Below are 19033 nucleotides of genomic sequence, written 5' to 3'. Positions count from 1 at the left end.
AAACCAAACAGATAGAGAGAAATGTTCATACGGAAATCAATAAAACCTTTCTTCTTCTGTTTCACCCTGATAAGAAAAAAAGTCAGTTTTGGTACCTGACGCCATGTTCCATTTCTGATTGTTTCCCTCCCTCATCTCCAGGGGCAAAGAGTTAATGACGGGGGAAGGTCAGAGCTGGGAGAGGGACTAGAGGAAGGAACATATTTTTTGCATGGAAAGCTGTAATTTTTCTGCAAAAGTAGAAAAACTCCCCCTTATTTTCTACACAAGTAGAAAAAATGGGGGAAAACCTCCCCAGATTAGTGCTTTGGTTTGGAAAGATGGAAATGTTCCTGCTTCCAAAAACCAACTTCAGAATGGAGTGAAGGAAATGTAAATTAAAAGAATCCTTTTCTGGTAAGAAATCTTATTTTCTTTAAAGCTGTTACCCTTTGTAACCTCAAACCCACGCTGCTCACTGTTGGAGCACCCGCCCCGCTTGCTCCAGCTGAACTCCTCAGGGTGATTTTGTCCGTGTTGTCTGTGGTCACTGTGCACGGGGGAAGGATGGGAAACAGAGACCGATCCAAAGGAGCCCAGTGACTCCCTCATTTTTGGCCTCCCTTTAACCTCTCAGGAGTTTGGGATTGAGTTTCTTCAACGAAGAAACTCCTCAAGAAGGAGTTTGTCAATGGAATTTCTGCAAACTCCACCTGAGCTTGTTGCATAAAGCTTCTGCTAGAACTGGCAGCGCTGGTTACGGGAGAAGCAAGGAGCGGGCTGATTCACAGAGCTGGCTAGAAGTGAAGGGGGTTCCCCTTCTTCTCAGGGATGCCGTTACCCCTTGGCAGACGACTGGGTTAATTCCCATTCCCTCTTCCTGACGGGATTTGCACTTTTATGGGATTTGGACTTTTAGGTGCTCTCCAAGGAGACAGCCCTCACCCCCAGGCTATGTGCATGAAGGGGAAGAAAGGCTGTTCTTGCTTTCTTCTGTTGTATCTGCTTGTATAAAAGACTTAAAAGAGAGGGAAGGAGAGGAAAACCCAGCGCAATATGCTGTTCTGCAATACACTGTTCTGCCCTCTGTGGACTCTCCGTACCTTTTAACATCTTGACAGCAACCGTGATGGCCTTGTTTGGCTTGTCCTTATCAATCCCAATCGCTTCTGCCATCACCACTTGGCCAAAACACCCCTCGCCGAGCGGTTTCCCCAAGGTCAGGCTGGAGGGAGGAACAAGCAGGTGCGTTAGTGGGTACCGGGTGGTGACACTCTCGGGAGGCAAGGGGACCCTGACCCGTGGGCTGACTGACCGAGAGCGTGCCAATTCCCACTTGGGATCAGGAGGCAGTTCCAGCTCAGAGACGTTGGCCAGCATCGGCCCGTCGCTGGAGGAGAGACGTGTGATCCGGACCAGGGGCGTGTTGGAATTCATGGAAGAGTTGGACTCCAACGACACCTGCTTGGGTAGAGCAAATGAAGTGTTATTGCCAACCGTATTGCTATGGAAGGCAGTGCCTGAGATGGACCACTGAGGGGGTTTGAGCCACTTTGCCCACTGACACCTTTCTAAATGGGAAATCTCTAAATGGGAAATCCCCCCCACCCCTTCCCTCATCCTTGCAGAAATGCACTGATGTAGGCACCTGTGGTCAGGTTTTTAGCTGGTGGAAAGGAGGGACAGGTCAGCCAGTGCCCTCCAGCAGGCAGGAGGTATAATCTGTTCAGCTGCTCTGTGTGCATCTCCACAGCATGTACAGGCTATGGAGTGACTTCTGTTCTGGCCCTGTAAATGCCCACCACGAGCTTGCAGCCAAAGCCGTGAAATCTGTATCCTTCACTATGTGGTTTTACACGGTGCCTTTTGTTCCTGCCCCTCTGCAATTACATGCGGCAGAGCATCTCTAACTGCATGGAGAAAGAGGACCCTCTCCCACCTCCATGAGAATTGGTTCAAGTCACCAGTGACCTCTGTGAAAGCAGGACTGAGCACAATTACACGTGCCCTTGCTCCCCAAATCCCTGCTTCACTAGGGAGTCTGGACTAAACTGTTCCCCTGCAAGATGTGCTTTCTGTGGCATCCCCGGCTGCGCTGCCAGCCCTCCCGGACAAAGGCGACAGAAACGCGGCTGCTTGGGAGCTGCTCATGAACCAGAGTCAGCTGCCACCAGCCTCTGCTCCATGGGAACAGAAACAAATGAGTAAGAGGGGTTAAAACTCCTAGACTGCAGCCAGCTTATGTCACTCTCGGGCAACATTCTTCTGGTAGAGCTTCCCACCTAGACAGAAATTTCAAGGGGGGCGAGGGGGGAAAGAGGGATGACCATAGGGGGGAATAGGAATCTTGTATCTACTTTCTGTTACCTGTCTCTTGAGTGGAAATTTGGAGACTTTCTGTACAGTGGGGGTGTTCATGGCCTTTTTGTTTGGCATTTTCATCCTGCAGATAATCACAATGACCAGCACGAGGATGAAGAGAACAAAGCCAGTGCCGTAACTGAGAATGCCAGCGTACACTGAGCCTGAATCATCCATTTCCATGAGCTCCTCCGCTGCGGGGTGACAAGAGACGGCAGTCAGGACGGGGTGGGCAGCTGCCCGCATGTAACTACACACATGCAGCACAAGGAATTTGGGGAGGACTCGCTCATCTACGCCAATTTTCTGAGTGACTTCAGTGAGGGGACTCTCCTAGGCCAGTGGTTTTCCACCTGCGGCTGTAGCTAAAACATTAGTTCAGTTTGCCTTTTTTGGGGTAATTTGCCCTTTGATGCAACCCTGGGGTTTCTAAGAGCCTTCAGCCCACAGGCTGAAAACCACTGCTCTAGGCTGAAGGTATCTTCATGTGTCTGTGCTGTCCCTCTGACCCAGAGCTTGCTTTCCCCACACACCCGCACCACGTAGCTGGATGCCTCGCATGTGCAAAGGCTGCAGGACTGTGGTTTGCTGCGCTTTGCTGATTTGGCTTCTCCAGCAAAGATTTCCAATGGACCAGTGCCTGCCCTGAGGGACCAAGGGGCTCGAAGGGCACCCAGGGGCAAGGCATCACACATAGAAAAAGCCGCATGAGAGCAATCTGCATAATAATTTCATGAAAACTTAGTTCTGCTGGGAAGAGACTGGAAGGTCTGGCCCAGAGAGGTGGCTGAGCCGGAGGGTGACGGCATGAGCTCATCAGCAGTGGCTACCTGCGAGCAAGACTTTTTTGGGACCAGCAAAGCTCAGCTGTGTTTCTCCCCTTGTTCCTTTCAGGACAGGCACATAGACCAGAGGAAGGAGCCACGGTGGGACTGGTTTTCTGTCCCCCAAAGGCATGCTGGCGTCAGAGGAACAGTCAGCAGTGGGAAACTTTATAATGAAGTCATGCCGGTGGGTTTAGCTCGCTAACGGCTTGTGTACATCACTGCTGCCCCAAAGCAGCGTCTTCGGCAAGCAGCGGGAGCTTTGTCTCTGGCAGCAGCAGGCTCTGAAACAGGTCTTCGGTGGCTGTGTCTAGTGGGACGCGGAGCAAGGGCTGTCGGTGACACTGGGGTCTGCACCAGCCTGTGGGTCAGCTGTGCAGGGCCTGATCCTGCCAAGCGGCCATCTCCACCTGCGGGGAAGGGTCACCAGATCTCCCGAGATCAGGCACTACAGTCGGTGGCACAGCTCTGCTGCCTTGGCTCACACTGTCTCGCCCTCTGCTCCGTGCCTCTCCTCCCTTAGCCTGGAACGGGGTTTACAAGCAGAGGTTCCCCAGATGGGCTGGATCCTGCACCTTCTCTGCGGGTAGCGCTTCGGGGCCTGCTGCTGCACGGACGGCTGCCCTTCACTGCACCTAACTTCAATATAAAGTTCCACTTCAGTTTTTTTGGTGGGTTTTCTCCTGCTTATTCTTTGCTTAAAGGAGAGGTGTGAGTTCATACATTGTAAAAACAGCGTAACAATTGGATGAGACGGTATCAGGATATTCTCAAAATAACAGAGACATTAGTCTTCTAACTAAAGGAAACGATTTCTCATCCAGCGGATAGCAGAAGCAGAAACAGAATCAGATCAGCTATTTTAGAGCTGGCAAATGAACAGAGAAAAGACCAGCAGATCCCACCGGCAGCAGGGATGGGCGTGGAGGAAACCCTCTTGAGCCCCAGTAAAAGTGATTACATCCAAATCACCCGCACAGATAAAGTCAGGATTAGAAATGCCAAAGTTTCCAGTTTCTAAACACATCCCGAGATGGATGTGTTGCAAGATGGACCCAAATGTGGTCTATGTCTGGGTGAGACAAAGTGGGGCGTATAAGATTTTGGGTGCCCTTTCAGTAAGGGTCTACTGAACATACTCCAGGTCTGTTCTTGCACCATCTGCAAGGCACAGCACCTATGAGATTCAGTATGAATATTGCTGGTGCTTTCCTGGACCATGCTCATGCCTCCCTCGTAGCCAGAGGCAGATTCTGCAGGTGAAGGGACAGCACAGCCTCTTCCCCCTCTTTGGGAGAGCAGAGCCCTCTGTTGCATATTCTGCACTGGCTTCATTGCCAAGGAGAGCTTTGCACATGAAAGGACCACAAAATTGAGGTCACTCTGGCCTCAGGTTTCAAGCCCACTGCAGCTTTCATCGATCCCAGCTGGAGCAGGCAGTGTGCAATGCCCCTGGGAGCCAGGACTCCTGGTCTCTCTCTACAGATGACTCTCCTCAACCTTCTGTTTGAGATCGCTGTCTTGGCCTGTCCATCCATGAAGTAGAAATAATGCTACAGGCAGGGAAGGGTGTACTCACACCAACCACTTATGCATCTAATTTTAGGTTAAGATGTGAGGTTAGACAGAAAGGTTCCTTCATAAGATGATCCACAGTCCATGTCCAATTTAGGTGCCCTGGATCATCTGATGGGGAGGTTTCCGTCTCCCTCGGGCAGTGTAAGAAGACAAAGCTCCTAATTTTGGCACTTAACAGTCTCTTAACTGAGAAGGCTGAGGCTGAGAGGCTGAGAACACCTCCTTGTTATCAAGATCAGAAAAAGATACTCGGCATTTTGTATCATCACTGCAAAAATAATTTAAATCTTGAGATGCAATGCAAAAAGTGCCAGCTGTGAATATGCAACAGAGGTCTTCTGCTGTGCAGATTTACCACCTGCGCAGCAAATCCCAGAGGAGAGCCCTCCCTGGGTAACGTGCCCTCTTCCAAGCAAGGGGTGGTCTGCAGGAACTTGGCATTTCTAAAGCAAAACGTCAAGGCACCCTGGAGAGGGAAAGAGAGGCCAGCACAGAAGGAAATACCTGGTAGCACCGTCAGCCAAGCAGAGTGATGTGAGAACCCAATAGAATTCCCTGCGAGACAAGTATATTCCCCAGCATCCTCAAAAGTAACATTTCGCAAGTATAGAATCTCTAGCTCCTTATCCGTTGTGTTAACACCTGCCGTCTACGGGGAAAAAAAACACACACATATAGAAAGAGGGAAAACAGAGAATAAGCCACATTCCCAGCAAGTGTGAGGACACCACAGGCAAATTTCAAAAGCAGATTAAGGTGAGTTGTTTTTTTTTTCCAATGGCCCATCTTCCACACTTATTTATTCATTCCCCTCTGCAACCTGTAGTCAAAAGCAAAAAAAAGTTCCCTTCACCAGGTTCTTACTCTGTCCCACTAAAGAAGCATGCAAGCAAAAGCATCCAAACGAAAAATTGCCCCCACAATATGACTGACTTTGGGTTAGTTGGGTGAGTACAGGGGGGAAAAGAAAGATGGTAAAAGAGGAGACAAAAGACAGAAAGAAAGGAGAAAGGAGGGGAGATGTAGTGGGGAAAGATTCAAGTGCTGATCAGAGGAACATACAAACATTTTGATTCATTAGTTCAGCGAAAAATACAGAATTTTAGAATTTTTTCAGAGTGGGCATCTCAAAGCCATATATTCATTACACAGCCCTCGATGCTGTAATATAACTCTGGTCGATTACAAGAAGGGACCTATAAGGACCTTTCCTGCAGTGGCACTGAGCAACACAGCAGCCAAACCCTCCAGGCTGGAGCCAAACCCCAGAGCCCACGCGATTGCTGCTGCTCTCTATTTAACATGTTTGCTTGCACGAGCCAACGTTGATATTTATTTCTCCATTACTTCTCCAAGGGACAGAAATCTGTGTACTGATTATATCAGTTTTATGGGTGAAAATCTTGAAAACAGCTTGGTTTTCCAGAGCTTTGAACGTCACAGGTCATTAACATGCAATTCTGTTATCAGCACTCAATTGTAAGGAAGGGAAAGGAATAAAAGCGTGAAGAGTTGATAGCAAAATTTGACAGTCATTTTATTGTGGGAATTTTTCCACGGCAATTGCTGTATAGGCGTTACATTCTTGTAAAAAAAAAAAATTAGCAAGAAAATAAGATAAAGCCATTCAGCGTCAGTTGACAGGGTATAATACAAAATGAATAGTAATTTTAATCACTAGCTTCTTAAAAATGTTATAGCTCATTCTTGCAGTTGCCAGGGCCTTGGGACAGAGTCTGTGGTTTACCTGGTTTTGGTTTGCGAATGTGGAGCCAAAATGGTTTTTCGGCTATGCCTACGAAATTGTTGGCTCTACACAGATATTCTCCTTCATCTTGTTCTGTCACATTGAACAGATTTAGGTTAGCATCGGCTTCAGCGTTTTTACTGATCCAAGACTGCAGGAATAGACAGAAACCTGAACTTCAGTAAACCAAACAATACCTCCATCGCACCTACATTAGCTAGGATTGACTGTTCACGGCTATTTTCTTTTTGGCTGTGGCAACATCCCCGGCTCACCCTGCGGTGAGAGACCTAACCCAGGACCTGGGCGAAGAAGAGAAGTTGCATTTGGCCCCCAAACCACGTGCAAGTGAACTCCCTTCCCTTCACTAGTAGCACGCATGCGATTTCTTTTTTAAAACAGACCAATTTCCCACTTCTCCATCTGACAGCAGTCAAAGGCCCTACGGTTTCTTAATAACTCTGCAGGCAGGAGCACCAGAGAAAGGGCTTAAGCAGAGATCTGTGTTTGCAACCCGGCTCAGCAAATACTGTTTCAATTATCAGATTCCAAAATAGAATTTGGAAACAAAATATAAGCAGTGGCGGTCTGAAACTCGCTGCTGACTTTGCCTTTCAGAAATTAGCTGTAATTTTTTCCACTGCTTATAGGAGCCTCTTCTTTACTAAATAAAGTGGTGCATATAAATCAAACAAACTTCAGACTCTTAAGCAAGGGTTTTATTTCTCTTCTTCCACGCTGCCACAACAGCACATCAGTTTTTTCCCTCAACAGTTGTTTTTATTTTGGTTGAAAATGCACAACTGTTTTGGGTGGCCTCAGAAGCAGCCTAGGGAGAGTCTAGAAAAAAGATCAGCTTCAGTTCTGGAAATGAAAATAAAACAATTGGTCTTCTCATTTTTGGTCTTACGCTCTCCAGCCCAGTCTCAGTGCCTTCGATTTCAAGGCCTGATCCTGCCAATACAACTTGCAGCCCATTAAAATCAACAGGGCTGCCAGATCTGATAGGTTGTTAGGAACCCAGAGGTGGCATCAGAGAGGAGCCCCCATGCCCATGTCCGATGACAAACACCACTGGTTTTGACCTGATCTCATCTCTAAGGCTTACATGCTGGCAAGTTTGTCTGTCCTGACTAGTGGAGAAACGTGCCTGCCTGCTGTTGCTGCCTTGTTTATAATTAAAGCGGGCACGTTTCAATGCAGAACATACAATTTAGCCTTTGACAAAGCTTGGGCACAGTGTTGCCAGCCCCCCCTCTGTAACTGGAATGCATTTAGTGCTCTTCTGCAAAGAAAAAGGGGTTTTCTTTGATCACAAATTAGCCCAGGCTTTCAGGAACTGATGCAGGTGATGGCTTGGTTTTGTCAGGCTGTTTAAAAAATGGGTTGAAAGTACGGCATTCAATTAATCCATCTGGACTGGGGTGGGTTTTGACCCCCCCATTTAGATGTGAGGGGGGAACTTCATGTGCTGGGCACCTCTCCTTCCCCCTCGCTCCGATGGAGACCGGAATACTCCCCATATACAAACTGCCCCATAGCAGCTCCTACGCTCCCCAAAATCTCCTGAAGGCAGGAGGGAAGGGCGGGCTGATAAAAAAGCCTTATCTCCCTGCAGGCATCACAGCCCTGGGCAGGAGAGAGCCCTTTCCGAAGCAGCTGTGGGCAGGGAAGGGCTGTTAACAGCACCCTGCCCCAGCAGCATGGCCAGGATGCTGGGTCAAAGCCACAGCACTGCATTGCACAAGGGGAACGAGGCCATAAAGCCAACAGACTGGCCCCAAGATGACAGTGAGATCATTTTATCAGATCTTTATTTTTAAAAAACAAGCACACACACATTTAAAAAAAAAAAAAAATCCCTGCAAAGCTGGGCCTGACACAGCTCCACGGAGGCCCAGTACTGGTGCACAAAAGATGCATCCCAAAATGGAAATGCTCTGTGCCCCAGCGCTGATGCCGGCATTAATACAATTCAAAGCATTCCTGATTAACCAGAAGTAGTAAATAGACGTGTGCTGGTCCTATTCAGCAAAAAAATAAAACCAAACAAAACTTGTGCTTTCAAACGCCTGCCTGTGCTCCCCTTCGAGGAATGCGGAGCCTTTGCCGTCCACAGAAGAGAAGGTATTTGGCAATTCTAATTACCTAGCCACCCCGGTGCCGCTGCAACTTAATTTTAAAACACTATTTATATGGACTATTTATATGTTCTTTGCCACAGCAAAATGGGAGCTTGTGCTTGTGACACAAGGCACTGTTCGCAGCGGCTCTGCAAACCTCCAAAAGGTAGCACTTTATCCCACAGGGACCACACACGGAGCTCGGAGACTATACTAGATGGCATGTGACACAGCCAGCTATTCAGAGCTTGGTACTGGGCTGTGAAACCAGGGGGAAATTCAAATATGCATAATTCAAACACATTTGGAGAGACAGCGAGAAAATAAAAAGTTTTATCAACTTGCGAGAAGTGCGTATTGCCAATCCTGAAGAACTGTCTCCAGCCATTTCTTCCAACCAATCTGTTATTTCAATCTGCGTAATTATTTCCAGGGTCTCTGGCTTTTATTATCATGTATCTGGCTGAGTTACAGTTTTGTAGATGATGTCTGATAAGTGGGGGTTTTTTAAAACTTCATACAAAGAGAAGGGTGTGTGCAGCAGGATGTGCACGGGGAATGTCCATGCACAGGACAACCTCGGCTTGAAACTGCAGGGACAAAATCTGCTTTCAGCTATAACTGCAGAGCCAGAAAAACTGCATTTGGCCCTGTAAATTTTAATAAATATCAACGCAGGATGCCTTTAAGTATTGAAAGAAAAAAAAAAAGGGATTTTAAAAGTCCAATGTGCTTTTCACTCTCTATTCTCTACTTTTCAGATTTGCATAGGCTGAGGGGAAACCAGACCCACTGGCTTTGTTCTGGCTGTAATCTAGAAGTTCCCTTTCAAGAAAGCATTTTACCAAGTAGAGTCTTACTAAGTGAGTTTTTGCTCAATAAAAAAAAGGCTTTCCTGAGCATGGATCATAGCAATGCTCACATATGTTAGTCGCTGGAACAAGACTATCTTGGCTCTCAGGTGCTGGTAGTTCAACATTATTTAGTGTGTGCACGCTGCAGTGTGTTTGCTTGGAAAAGCAAAGAATGTGTTTTAATTGGGAGCCTTTTATTTTAATAAGCCCTGAAAATACCTCTATTGAAGCTGTAAAAAAAGGTTATACTTACAATTTTAGGTCAAATCTGACAGCTTCTCTTTTATTATGCTGCATTTTTCACAGTTGCCTCAGCTCTTACAACTACTTTGCTTATCTGTGCCACTACAGTAGTTGTGTTATCTCTGGCAAACAGAAGAGTCTGGAACATTGACTTAGGACACTTTTGCTGTACCCCCTCCAAAAAGCAGAGTATGCCACTGCCCGGGCTTAAAGGAAAGAACAATCCCAACAGCTGTCCTTGGCTTATTCTCATGACTTTTTTCTTATAGACACAAAAAAATTACAGAAAATGAGACCTCGAGCTCCAAAAATCTGATTTAAATAACGATTACCCTTCTAGGAACTGTGGCATTGAACATATTCTGTTGGGAGTTTCTGGTTCGCATTACACTGCTAGCCTAGGGTTTATTTATAAACACGTATGTGAAGTTTATGGCTTCCACTGATGGTGAGCACCTTTACTCAGTGCTGATCTCTCTTGCCATAACTATGGCAGTGGCTTTCTTTGAGAAGCACCCCCACAATGTAGCTGCCGTCTCTGTTACACCGAGACCAAGGCAGAGGAAGGACTGCCCTGAGGGTGAGAAGAAGGAACGTGTACGAACCTTCAGCACCGTGACATAGGGTGTCCCATCGGGTCCATATTTGCTGCCGTTGACTTCCACGTGTTTCAGCCACTGGATGTGAGGCTGGGCATCGCTGTAGACCTTGCAGTGAAACTCCACATTGCTCCCCACCACCACGGTCTGGTTGGCAGGGAGCCCTGCTTGTAGGATTGGTCGGTGGGGTGACCTTTCTAAAAAAAAGAGAGGGAAATCCTAATTTACCCGTCCTTCCTCCAGCAAGGATTCTCCTCTGAACCCTTCCATCTCCTGGCTTTTCAGCAGAATGGGTGCAGACTGGGATTATCCCCCTGGGTGTCCTGGCCACTGCTCTACGCAGCGCTTCTCAAGCCAAAGACGGAAGAACCACCTCGGAATGGAGGAGGCATCTCAGCCCTGCCATTCCTTCTGGCCCCTCTGTAGGTCAGCTAAGTAATTTACTGCTCACAGATCTGAGGCTGAATTGTTGGCCAAAAGGAAGCTTGTTGTTGGTTTCACAAGATGCGTGATCCAGCCCTTTGGGAAAGAAACCAAGCTCCTGCTTCCCCTATCCCATCACGTGCCTGTTCAACATCACCACAGTTCAGCTGTTGAGCGAAAACAGTGAAATCTCACCTAATACATCAAGCTGGTACGTGTGCCTAATATTGCCGTATTTGTTCTCCACAACACAGGTGTAATTTCCTCGGTCTGACGGCACAACGCTCTCCATCACCAAGCTCCACTGCTGGTGTCGCAACTAGAAGAAGAATCAAACCATCAAGCCTGTGGTCAAGTGCCTTCATCACCAGACCATTCAAACCAGTGAACAATCAGTGAACTTGGTACACACTTGGCCAGCAAGAACGGATCCCAGAGTAGGCCTGAACATCACAGGGACCCATTTCAAGGGTCATTAAAGGCGTTATGTGAAAGGGAATTAAGACCAATGCATGAACAGTGCAACACAACGTAACATGCTGAGATTACAACGGGGACCTGTAGGTGTTTCCACAATAATAACAATAATGAAACCAGCTGACAGCTGAATGTGGCACCTCTCATTAGAATAATTACTTCAGAAGGCATCAGCTAAGATAACTCTGATCCGCTGGTCCCCTCTGCCAGACCACTCTGGTCCAGAGACTCTGTCAGCTCAAAATACCATACTCTTGTCTGCAGGCCTTTACCAACTGCTACACATAACCCATGCGATGACTAGAAACAATAAAGATCGTACTTCTTCCCCCATCTATAACCTATTTGAAAGATGTGTGCTATGGAGCCAACAGGGCATGGCATCTGTCTGAACAGAAATGGGTGTCTACAACTCTGTTAGTCCCCTAAATTCCTTGTAAAACACAGGAGGAAACATGTCCAGCCTCAAGTCTGGTCCCTAGGATGCCTGGTCAGCCCTTCCCTTTTGGCACCAAGTTTTATACTAGTTGGTTTTCTGGATGTGGCTCATGTCCAGAGTTGTTGGTTGTTCAGTAGCAGAAGGGAAAGCACAACCCATGTCTCCACCCTGACCTGTTGCCCTGTGCTCCTAGCTAGAACGTTTGTTTCTAATAAGTATAAAGGAAATAACAGATATGAAAGCAAATCTTGAATTAATACAGAATGCAACCAACACTAACAAAGATGACTTCAGGATGCATAACATATGAAAGCTCTCCAAATCTCTGGATATTAATTTGATGCCTTCTGCCGCCCAGAGCAGAACGTTTAACTTTATTAAAAATTTTGAAGGTGACTCCAAGGACACAGAAGGAGGAGATTACAATAACGCTACGCTACAGAATGTCAAGGGCTGATGGAAAAAACAAGGGCGTAACTGCTCCTGGAGGTTTCTTGCTGCAGCAGGTGAACTCAAATATGAAGTCATTTAACCTCTTCTGCTACATATAAATTGCATCCACATGCTTTCCTTTAAAGGGCCAAGTCGCAATTAAAGCCAGAATTTTCCAAAGAGAATGTTTAAAGATATAGGACTAGACAGCTTAGTTGCAAGATAAGCAAGCAAAAGCCACTTTAACAAAGCCCCTTGCTTTGTAGACCTCTGGGTCCCCGAGAACAGCACTGCTGAGCACCCCACTTTTCAGAGACCACTGAATACAGCATTTCTTTTCATTTCAGGTTATAGGTAATAGGAGGCTGTGGCTAAACAGTCCGTACAGAAACCTTGGTTGTTGTGGGTGTCTGGTCAGGCCTGACTGCACCCTCTGCCCACCCAGGACAGCACCGATGGAGCTCAATGCAGAACCCACATTACACCTTTTGTAAAGGAATGTCCCATTTGGTGCATCCCTGTAACAGCGCGGCAATCACAGGGTAAGCGATGCTCTGAAAACAGAGAGCCTGGACCCTGAGTTCACAGCTGAATGTACCAGACTGTCAAGGAAGTTTCAGTGCAAATTTGTGGCTGCTCAGTGGCTCGTTTCCATACTGGCTTGTCTCATAGTTGTGTCTAAAGACTTAATTTAATCCACTCGTCAGCATTGCAAAGCATTTGCCTCTGGAACCCCTAGGACCTACTCCAAGGAAATGGGGCTCCAGATACATGGACGACTCCCTAGTCTGACCTGTATTGTAAAATCAGGTCCAGATTAGGTGTTTTACTTAGGATGTACTTTCAAAGATGCTTTTATGACACTTTCAAAGAACTTCTCTTTGTTGGGTTTGTGATGGGGACTTTGGACTCTGAACAGAGAGGAGAACCTGGGGCACACAGACTCATGGAGCAGAACTTGTTTGGAAACTCTTCTAGAAGCAACGAGATTTTTTTTTTAGGTTGAGACTGGCATCTAGATTTAAAGGATAATAAAAAGGGACTTTCCCAACTGAGGATCATCGCTGTACTCGATAAAAAACTGGAAACATGAAGTGACTTAGTGCAGGCATTGATCAAGTGGGTGAGATACTGGAAATCTCTCTGGTTTATTTGGTGGTGTCATTCTTGGCTCCTTGTGAAACAAACATTTGCAGACACACTTGGAACCTCAGTCTGTGTTTGCCAGACTGGTGTGCAAGTCAGTGCAATGGTCTGGGGAAGGGATAATCCTCTATCTCCCCTCCCCCTCCATCTTCCCTTCTAGGGTCATTTAACACACACAGGCTTACAATATTAGAGATTCCAACAAGGATTTAACCGTTAATGCTGTTTGGGAAATTTCATACGATAAGTCATACGAATTCCTTTTGTTTACCAGTCAAGGATGAACTGTAACAGAACTAGGTTAGCCTGGACTTCATGTTTTCAACACTCGCCCTTCTCTCTTGCAGACTTAACACTGGGCAATCACATGGGATCTAAATGCCATTTGCAAGAGGCAGAAGTGGAAGAGTGGTCAGCTTTCATCTGCTGACCACAGACCTTTCACAATCAACGTTTAAACTCTTCCACACGCTGAAAACAAATGAGAACATTCTCAGCTTAAGGATTTCTGGGTTAAGACCAGATCTTGAGATGAAGTAAGCCAACCAAACTCTGCCAGATCTGGATCTTGCCCATTCTTTTCAAGCTGCCTAATCCTGTTATGAAGCTAAGTTGTAACAGGGAATTTAAACCTTAAATACATGAGATACTGAGCAAGTTTTCAATCTCTTTTTCTGGTTCAAAACTGAGCTGATATCTATCAGTATATTTATACTGGATGTGATTTACATTAGACTACTTACATCTACCCATGGCTCAAGAGCAAAAGCAAGCAAATAAGGGAAGGAAAATTACAGAAAGAGAAAGATGTCTTTGTATCAAGAAAGGGACAAAGAACTACACCTAGACAGATAGAGAGCTTAAACCAATCTTGCTGTAATTGGCCTGACATTGCCTTCAATAGCTCTTTAAGCATCGGCTTGTTGCTGGAAGGTGCCCCTAGAGAAACAAAGCACAGCGATGCCGAAGACTCACTACTGTGTTGCAGAGGATGAAACGTGTCAATTTAAACTTAAGGATAGATTAAAACCACTGGGAAGTGGGTAGGGGAATTGCTTTCAGCTTTAGATTCTATTCTGCAAGCATAATTTAGTGCAGCTGATGTCACATAGTTTTGTAAAAAGCCGCTCGAATGGCGCACGCAAGCCTCAAAACACTTCATGATGATCCTTACAGCCTGCAATTAGTAAAAGATGCTTGTGCTTTGTGAACGTTATCTGCAGAAAGGCTGTTTACCCACAGGAGTTGCTTCCCTGCTTCTTTTCCCTCCTTAACTTTTCAGAAGATCCAAACCTGAGTGTGTCCTCAGCCTCGTCCAGGCTGGAGCAGGGACAGAGCTGAGGAGGGAGCTTCAAAGGCTTCACTGGAGCAATCACAAAAGGCTCTTTCAGGAACGGGTCTGAGCTAACAGGAAAGAAACAGCCCAAAACTGCGGGGAGGGAAGACTTTTTTTAATCCTTTACTGGTTTTTGGCGCCCGGCACGCCTTGCATGCCTAGCCCCCCCCTTTCAAAACACTACAAATGTGGTAGGCATCAGCACACAGCTATTCAGAGTAATGACGAAGGTGCCTTCCTAAAAATCACCTTCTCTCCTTAGCAGTAGCCCAGGGATATGCCAGGGCTGGCAGAGTGCAGGTAAAAATCACTGCTAAGGAGTCCTTCCTGCTACGCTGATTTTGTTACGATCAGCTGCTGCCAGTTTTATTCTCCCCAAATAAAACCAGAAAGGAGTACGACTGTGACCTCAAGGGGACAAAGAAATAACAACAACAACAAAATCAGCGAAGAGCTGATTTTCCTGTTAAAATCCTGCCATAATTTGTCATATGCAGTAGCACAGAAACTTCTGGCTGATTAAACCCTTTGAGCACAGTGGGTTTTTGTGTCCCTTAGCTCTACCTATAAACACAAGCCAGAGCATTTTCCAGAACACCTTATGGTAGAAAGGAAGGAGAGAGAAGAAAGCAGCCAAGAAGCAGATGCTATTACTCCGGCTACAAGGGAATCCAACACTTGACCGAGGGTCAGTGATTTATACCACAAGAATGTTAATGACCACCAGCATGACGGTCCAGATCTTTGGTGAGGTCCTTTCTACACCTTCAAAGGATGCAGAGTCAGTTTTCCTTGAAAGATGGGAGTAGCTACGGCTCGGTCTAACATGTCTCAACACACTGGGCTGATCTCCAGAAATTAGGACAGAAGTTTCTGCTCCTGCTTTCTCATCACTGTCCACAACACAACCATAAACCCAGCCTCATTTTTACCTAGTCGCTGAATGACCACTATAGACAAACTTAGAGGGAATTAGCCCTCAATCCCAAGGGACAGCAGCCCTTTTTAACACTTTGGAGTCAAGCAATTGCTAAGGCTGCCAGAGACACCCTCATTCCCACACAGCTGGGACCGACCGTGCTCTTACATGTACCAATGTTAATCACTGTGAAATACAATTTTCTACAGTCGGTAGAAAACTCCTGATAAAAACAGAGATCCAAGCCAAGGCCTTACCTTGATGCCCCCAATCCTATGCTCCCCCTTGAACTCCTTGCCGTTTTTCAGCCAGTAGATGGAAGGAGTTGGGTTTCCACCCGCCGGACATCGGAAGCGAACGGTGTTGGCGGCGGGAACGGCCAGCAGCTTCTTCTCCATCTTATCTGGCCGGGTCCAGAAGGGGACACCTGAGAAAGGAAAGACCAAGTTGAACAGGCCCATTTCTGCCCCGGAGGATATCAGTTGGTGAGCAGATGCATTTGAGGAGGCTTTGGCATGTGCAGAGTGACAGTTAAATTGCTACCTGCTGCAGTTAAGATAAATGACACAGAAACGCTTTCCAGCTAAATGACTCTCATAGACGTAGACAGGGTGTTTGCATTTTAGGTTTGTGATGAAAGGTTCATGACCAGGTTCTTGACTCAGTAATGCCAGTATAAATCTAGAGTAGCTGCTTTTAAATCAACAGGGAGAGTTACCCCAGATCAGGATGAGAATCTGGCCTCAGCGTGTAAAAAGATACAGATATACCTTTGGGACAATAGCAGCCAAGAAGCATGAACAGCAGAAAGACGTTGGAACTGTAAAAAAATGTTGATGGGCCAGCAAGGGAGCAGAGAAAAAGTGTTAGCTGAGTGCACTGGAAAATTTTGCTTCTCAGTGAGCACAAATGTAGTGTAGCCTCCTTAAGGGAAGGAAAGAAAAAAAAAGCCAGTGCCAAACTGGTTTATCATGTTTATGTTCTTTAAGTACAAGTGATTTTAGTTTTAAAGATTCATGTTACCTTTGAACAGGGATAAGTTTTAAAACACCAGTGTTGGCATGAGATACTTTTTATAATCTGCCTCGAGTATAGCGATGTTTCTTGGCTGTGTTACAAACATTACATATTAACTCCAAATTAAGGCAGCAGCAGCAGCAAACTTATTATACTGGGAAGAAAGAAAGAGAAAGTTTTTTAAAAAAGCCTCCCAAGCTTTCATTTCTGCTTAAGGAAACACTGCAGAGCTGCACGTGGGCTGTTTGCCCTGCCACGTCAGGGGCCACATCCAGCCCCCCAAGCTCCGTGCTCCACGCAGAGGCCAAAGGGAGATGGGGGCAGACGGCGTTTGGGCTGCAAAATAGCAAAGAGGAGGCCACGGGGTGGAACTGGCATCTCCTCCAGATGGGAGGGAAGCACCCACAGACACAGAGTACCCAAACCCACCGGTCGCAGAGACCTGCGTGCTTCTGGCCAAGACAAACTGAAGGCACTGGTCCTTCAAGAACTGCCTTGGAGAACATGATGGCCGCCAAAGCTGTCAGGAAAGCATCGCTGCTAGCCTCTCCCGCAGCGGTGACCGTGCTCAGAAACACCACCCAGCATCACAGCCCCACCTCAGTGCTACTCTGGAGCCTCTGCAATCCCCCTCCCCTTAATGACAAGGGAGTACAAAGTTTTCCCTCTTGTTGCATCCCTCTGAGATGCACCAGAGCTGCTCCCTTCTCCAGCGCTCCCTGATGTACTTAGCCCCGACGTGTTTGGCTCCACGAGACCCATCCCATTGCAATTCCAAGTAAGTCAGTGGTGACCCCACCTTGGTCTAAGTCCCCAGTGTCCCCCACACAGGCTCCCTGCTGCATTTCAGCTTCAAGGATTTTGCAGGCAAGGTCATATAGCTCAGCCAAAGCAATCCATGCACCCACCGATTTTTAGCACCTGCTAGCACTCTCCACGTGCTCCTCTATCCCCATGGCTCCTTGCAAAGCCCACCTGGCCATGAGGAACTGGATGTCAGGAGCTACATCCAGGAGGCCCTCCATTTGCTGGAGATGGCCCCACTGGGTGCATCGCTTGCATGTCTCATCTGCTTTCACACCTCTGCAGCCAGACGGCTGGACACAGGTGCCTCAGTAATGCTGTCCTGGGACTGAAATCCAGTATTGAGGGCTTGCATCTGCCCTCAGACTGCCTTGCACAACGTACTGTGATGCCTATCGGAGTCAGCTCCACGTATCAGAGGGATCTGGTGCTCACCCATGCTGCGTACGCCTCATTTTTTAAACAACGAAACTGCTTAAGGCCCTTTTCTTGCCGGGATGGCACCGGAGCAGGAGTACGGCTGGCACAAACAAAAGCAAAAGGAGGAATCCCTGCAACTCCTGTGCTCCTGCAAAATCCGGGCTACACCAAACTTTGCTGTGAACACACGGCACGTCCAGGAGAGGCCTCAAATGCTACATGATAACGTGGGCTAAAGCGGGACACCATGTAACCACCTACCTTCCCGTATCTGAGCTTAGAAAAATGGTAAAGAACTGCACAAAATGGGGGAATATTCAAAAAAATGTTAGAAGAGCGGGTGCAACTCCTAAAGGAAGAGCAGGTCTTGATGGTAAAGGAAGATGCTGCTATCCCATGCCTTGGGAAGGGCAGAGGCCAAGCAAGGGCTGGGCAAAAGCCCAGGCAGCAGCAGCAAGGGGGTGAATCTGGAGGAGGACAGTCGGGGTGGTGTTGGGAAGGCTGAAGAGGAGGGAGCTGCAGAAACCATGTTGGCAGACATCTGGTCCTTGGTTTCCGAAGCATGGGTTATTTTCTGGCCAAACGCTTCCTTTTGGCAACGCACTCCAATTTCCCAGGGACTTTACAGGAGTGTAACAGGGCTACGGGGGAGAGTTCAGGAAAAGGCCAGGCATGGACGGCAAAGTCCCCCTTCGCCACAGACAAGAAGGGCAGCCGAATAACCTGCTGTTTGTTGTTTGATTAACACACCTGCCTACAATAAATCCCATGTTATGGCATGGGTGACACTCACCCGGGCACAGGGGTGTAACCAGATCACGCGGCTGCCCTGCCAGAACCAGGCTCCTCCTTGTGCTGTGCTTTTGGGGTGCTTTCCCCCTTCCACACCAGCTGTGTGTGCTGGGGGCAATGTTTCACCACGTTTTCTCACTCAACAGACGAGTTTGAATCTCACAGGAGACCCATCAACCCACTGGCTGCAAATTTTGCCACTTAAGCCAAGGGGGATTTTGCCATCGGACATCAGAGAGGAGCAAGATGGGGCCCAGGAAAGTTTCCAGCTGGGGATATTCTCCATATGGAGCAAAGGCAGGATCTGCTCCTCCCTCCTGCAATTAGACACGGCTTCTTCTCTGAGAGCCTTCCCTCCATTTGGGTGCTCTTCCATGCTATTTGGGGCTCGCCAGGGCTGGGCACCCCTGGATTAACGTGCCAAGATTCAGATAACCAGAGCATCGCTCTCCAGTCGAACTGGAACTGGAAGAAAGTGTCTACACATAGAGAAGGGTGCCTTTGTTCTCACTCGCAGGAG

At 47.3% G+C, this 19033-nt stretch overlaps 1 protein-coding gene across 4 annotated transcripts in view; it reads right to left on the bottom strand.

The window, feature by feature from the left end:
• Positions 1 to 19033, bottom strand: part of FGFR3 (fibroblast growth factor receptor 3) — a 56540-nt gene that overhangs the window by 7267 nt on the left and 30240 nt on the right. For 3 of the 4 annotated variants that reach the window (XM_072862652.1, XM_072862653.1, XM_072862654.1), the window contains 7 exons: positions 15738 to 15907; positions 10927 to 11050; positions 10315 to 10505; positions 5247 to 5391; positions 2347 to 2534; positions 1295 to 1443; positions 1083 to 1204 (listed from right to left, as the gene is read on the bottom strand). In XM_072862652.1, coding sequence (XP_072718753.1) covers positions 1083 to 1204; positions 1295 to 1443; positions 2347 to 2534; positions 5247 to 5391; positions 10315 to 10505; positions 10927 to 11050; positions 15738 to 15907 — 1089 coding nt within the window. The remainder of the gene's footprint in view (positions 1 to 1082; positions 1205 to 1294; positions 1444 to 2346; positions 2535 to 5246; positions 5392 to 10314; positions 10506 to 10926; positions 11051 to 15737; positions 15908 to 19033) is intronic. The other variant, XM_072862655.1, reaches the window with a different exon arrangement.

Source organism: Ciconia boyciana, chromosome 5 (genome assembly GCF_034638445.1).
Source record: "Ciconia boyciana chromosome 5, ASM3463844v1, whole genome shotgun sequence".
Classification (NCBI taxonomy): Eukaryota; Metazoa; Chordata; class Aves; order Ciconiiformes; family Ciconiidae; genus Ciconia; species Ciconia boyciana.
Note: the sequence above shows the minus strand (reverse complement) of the source record. Positions and strands in the feature narration are given on the sequence as shown.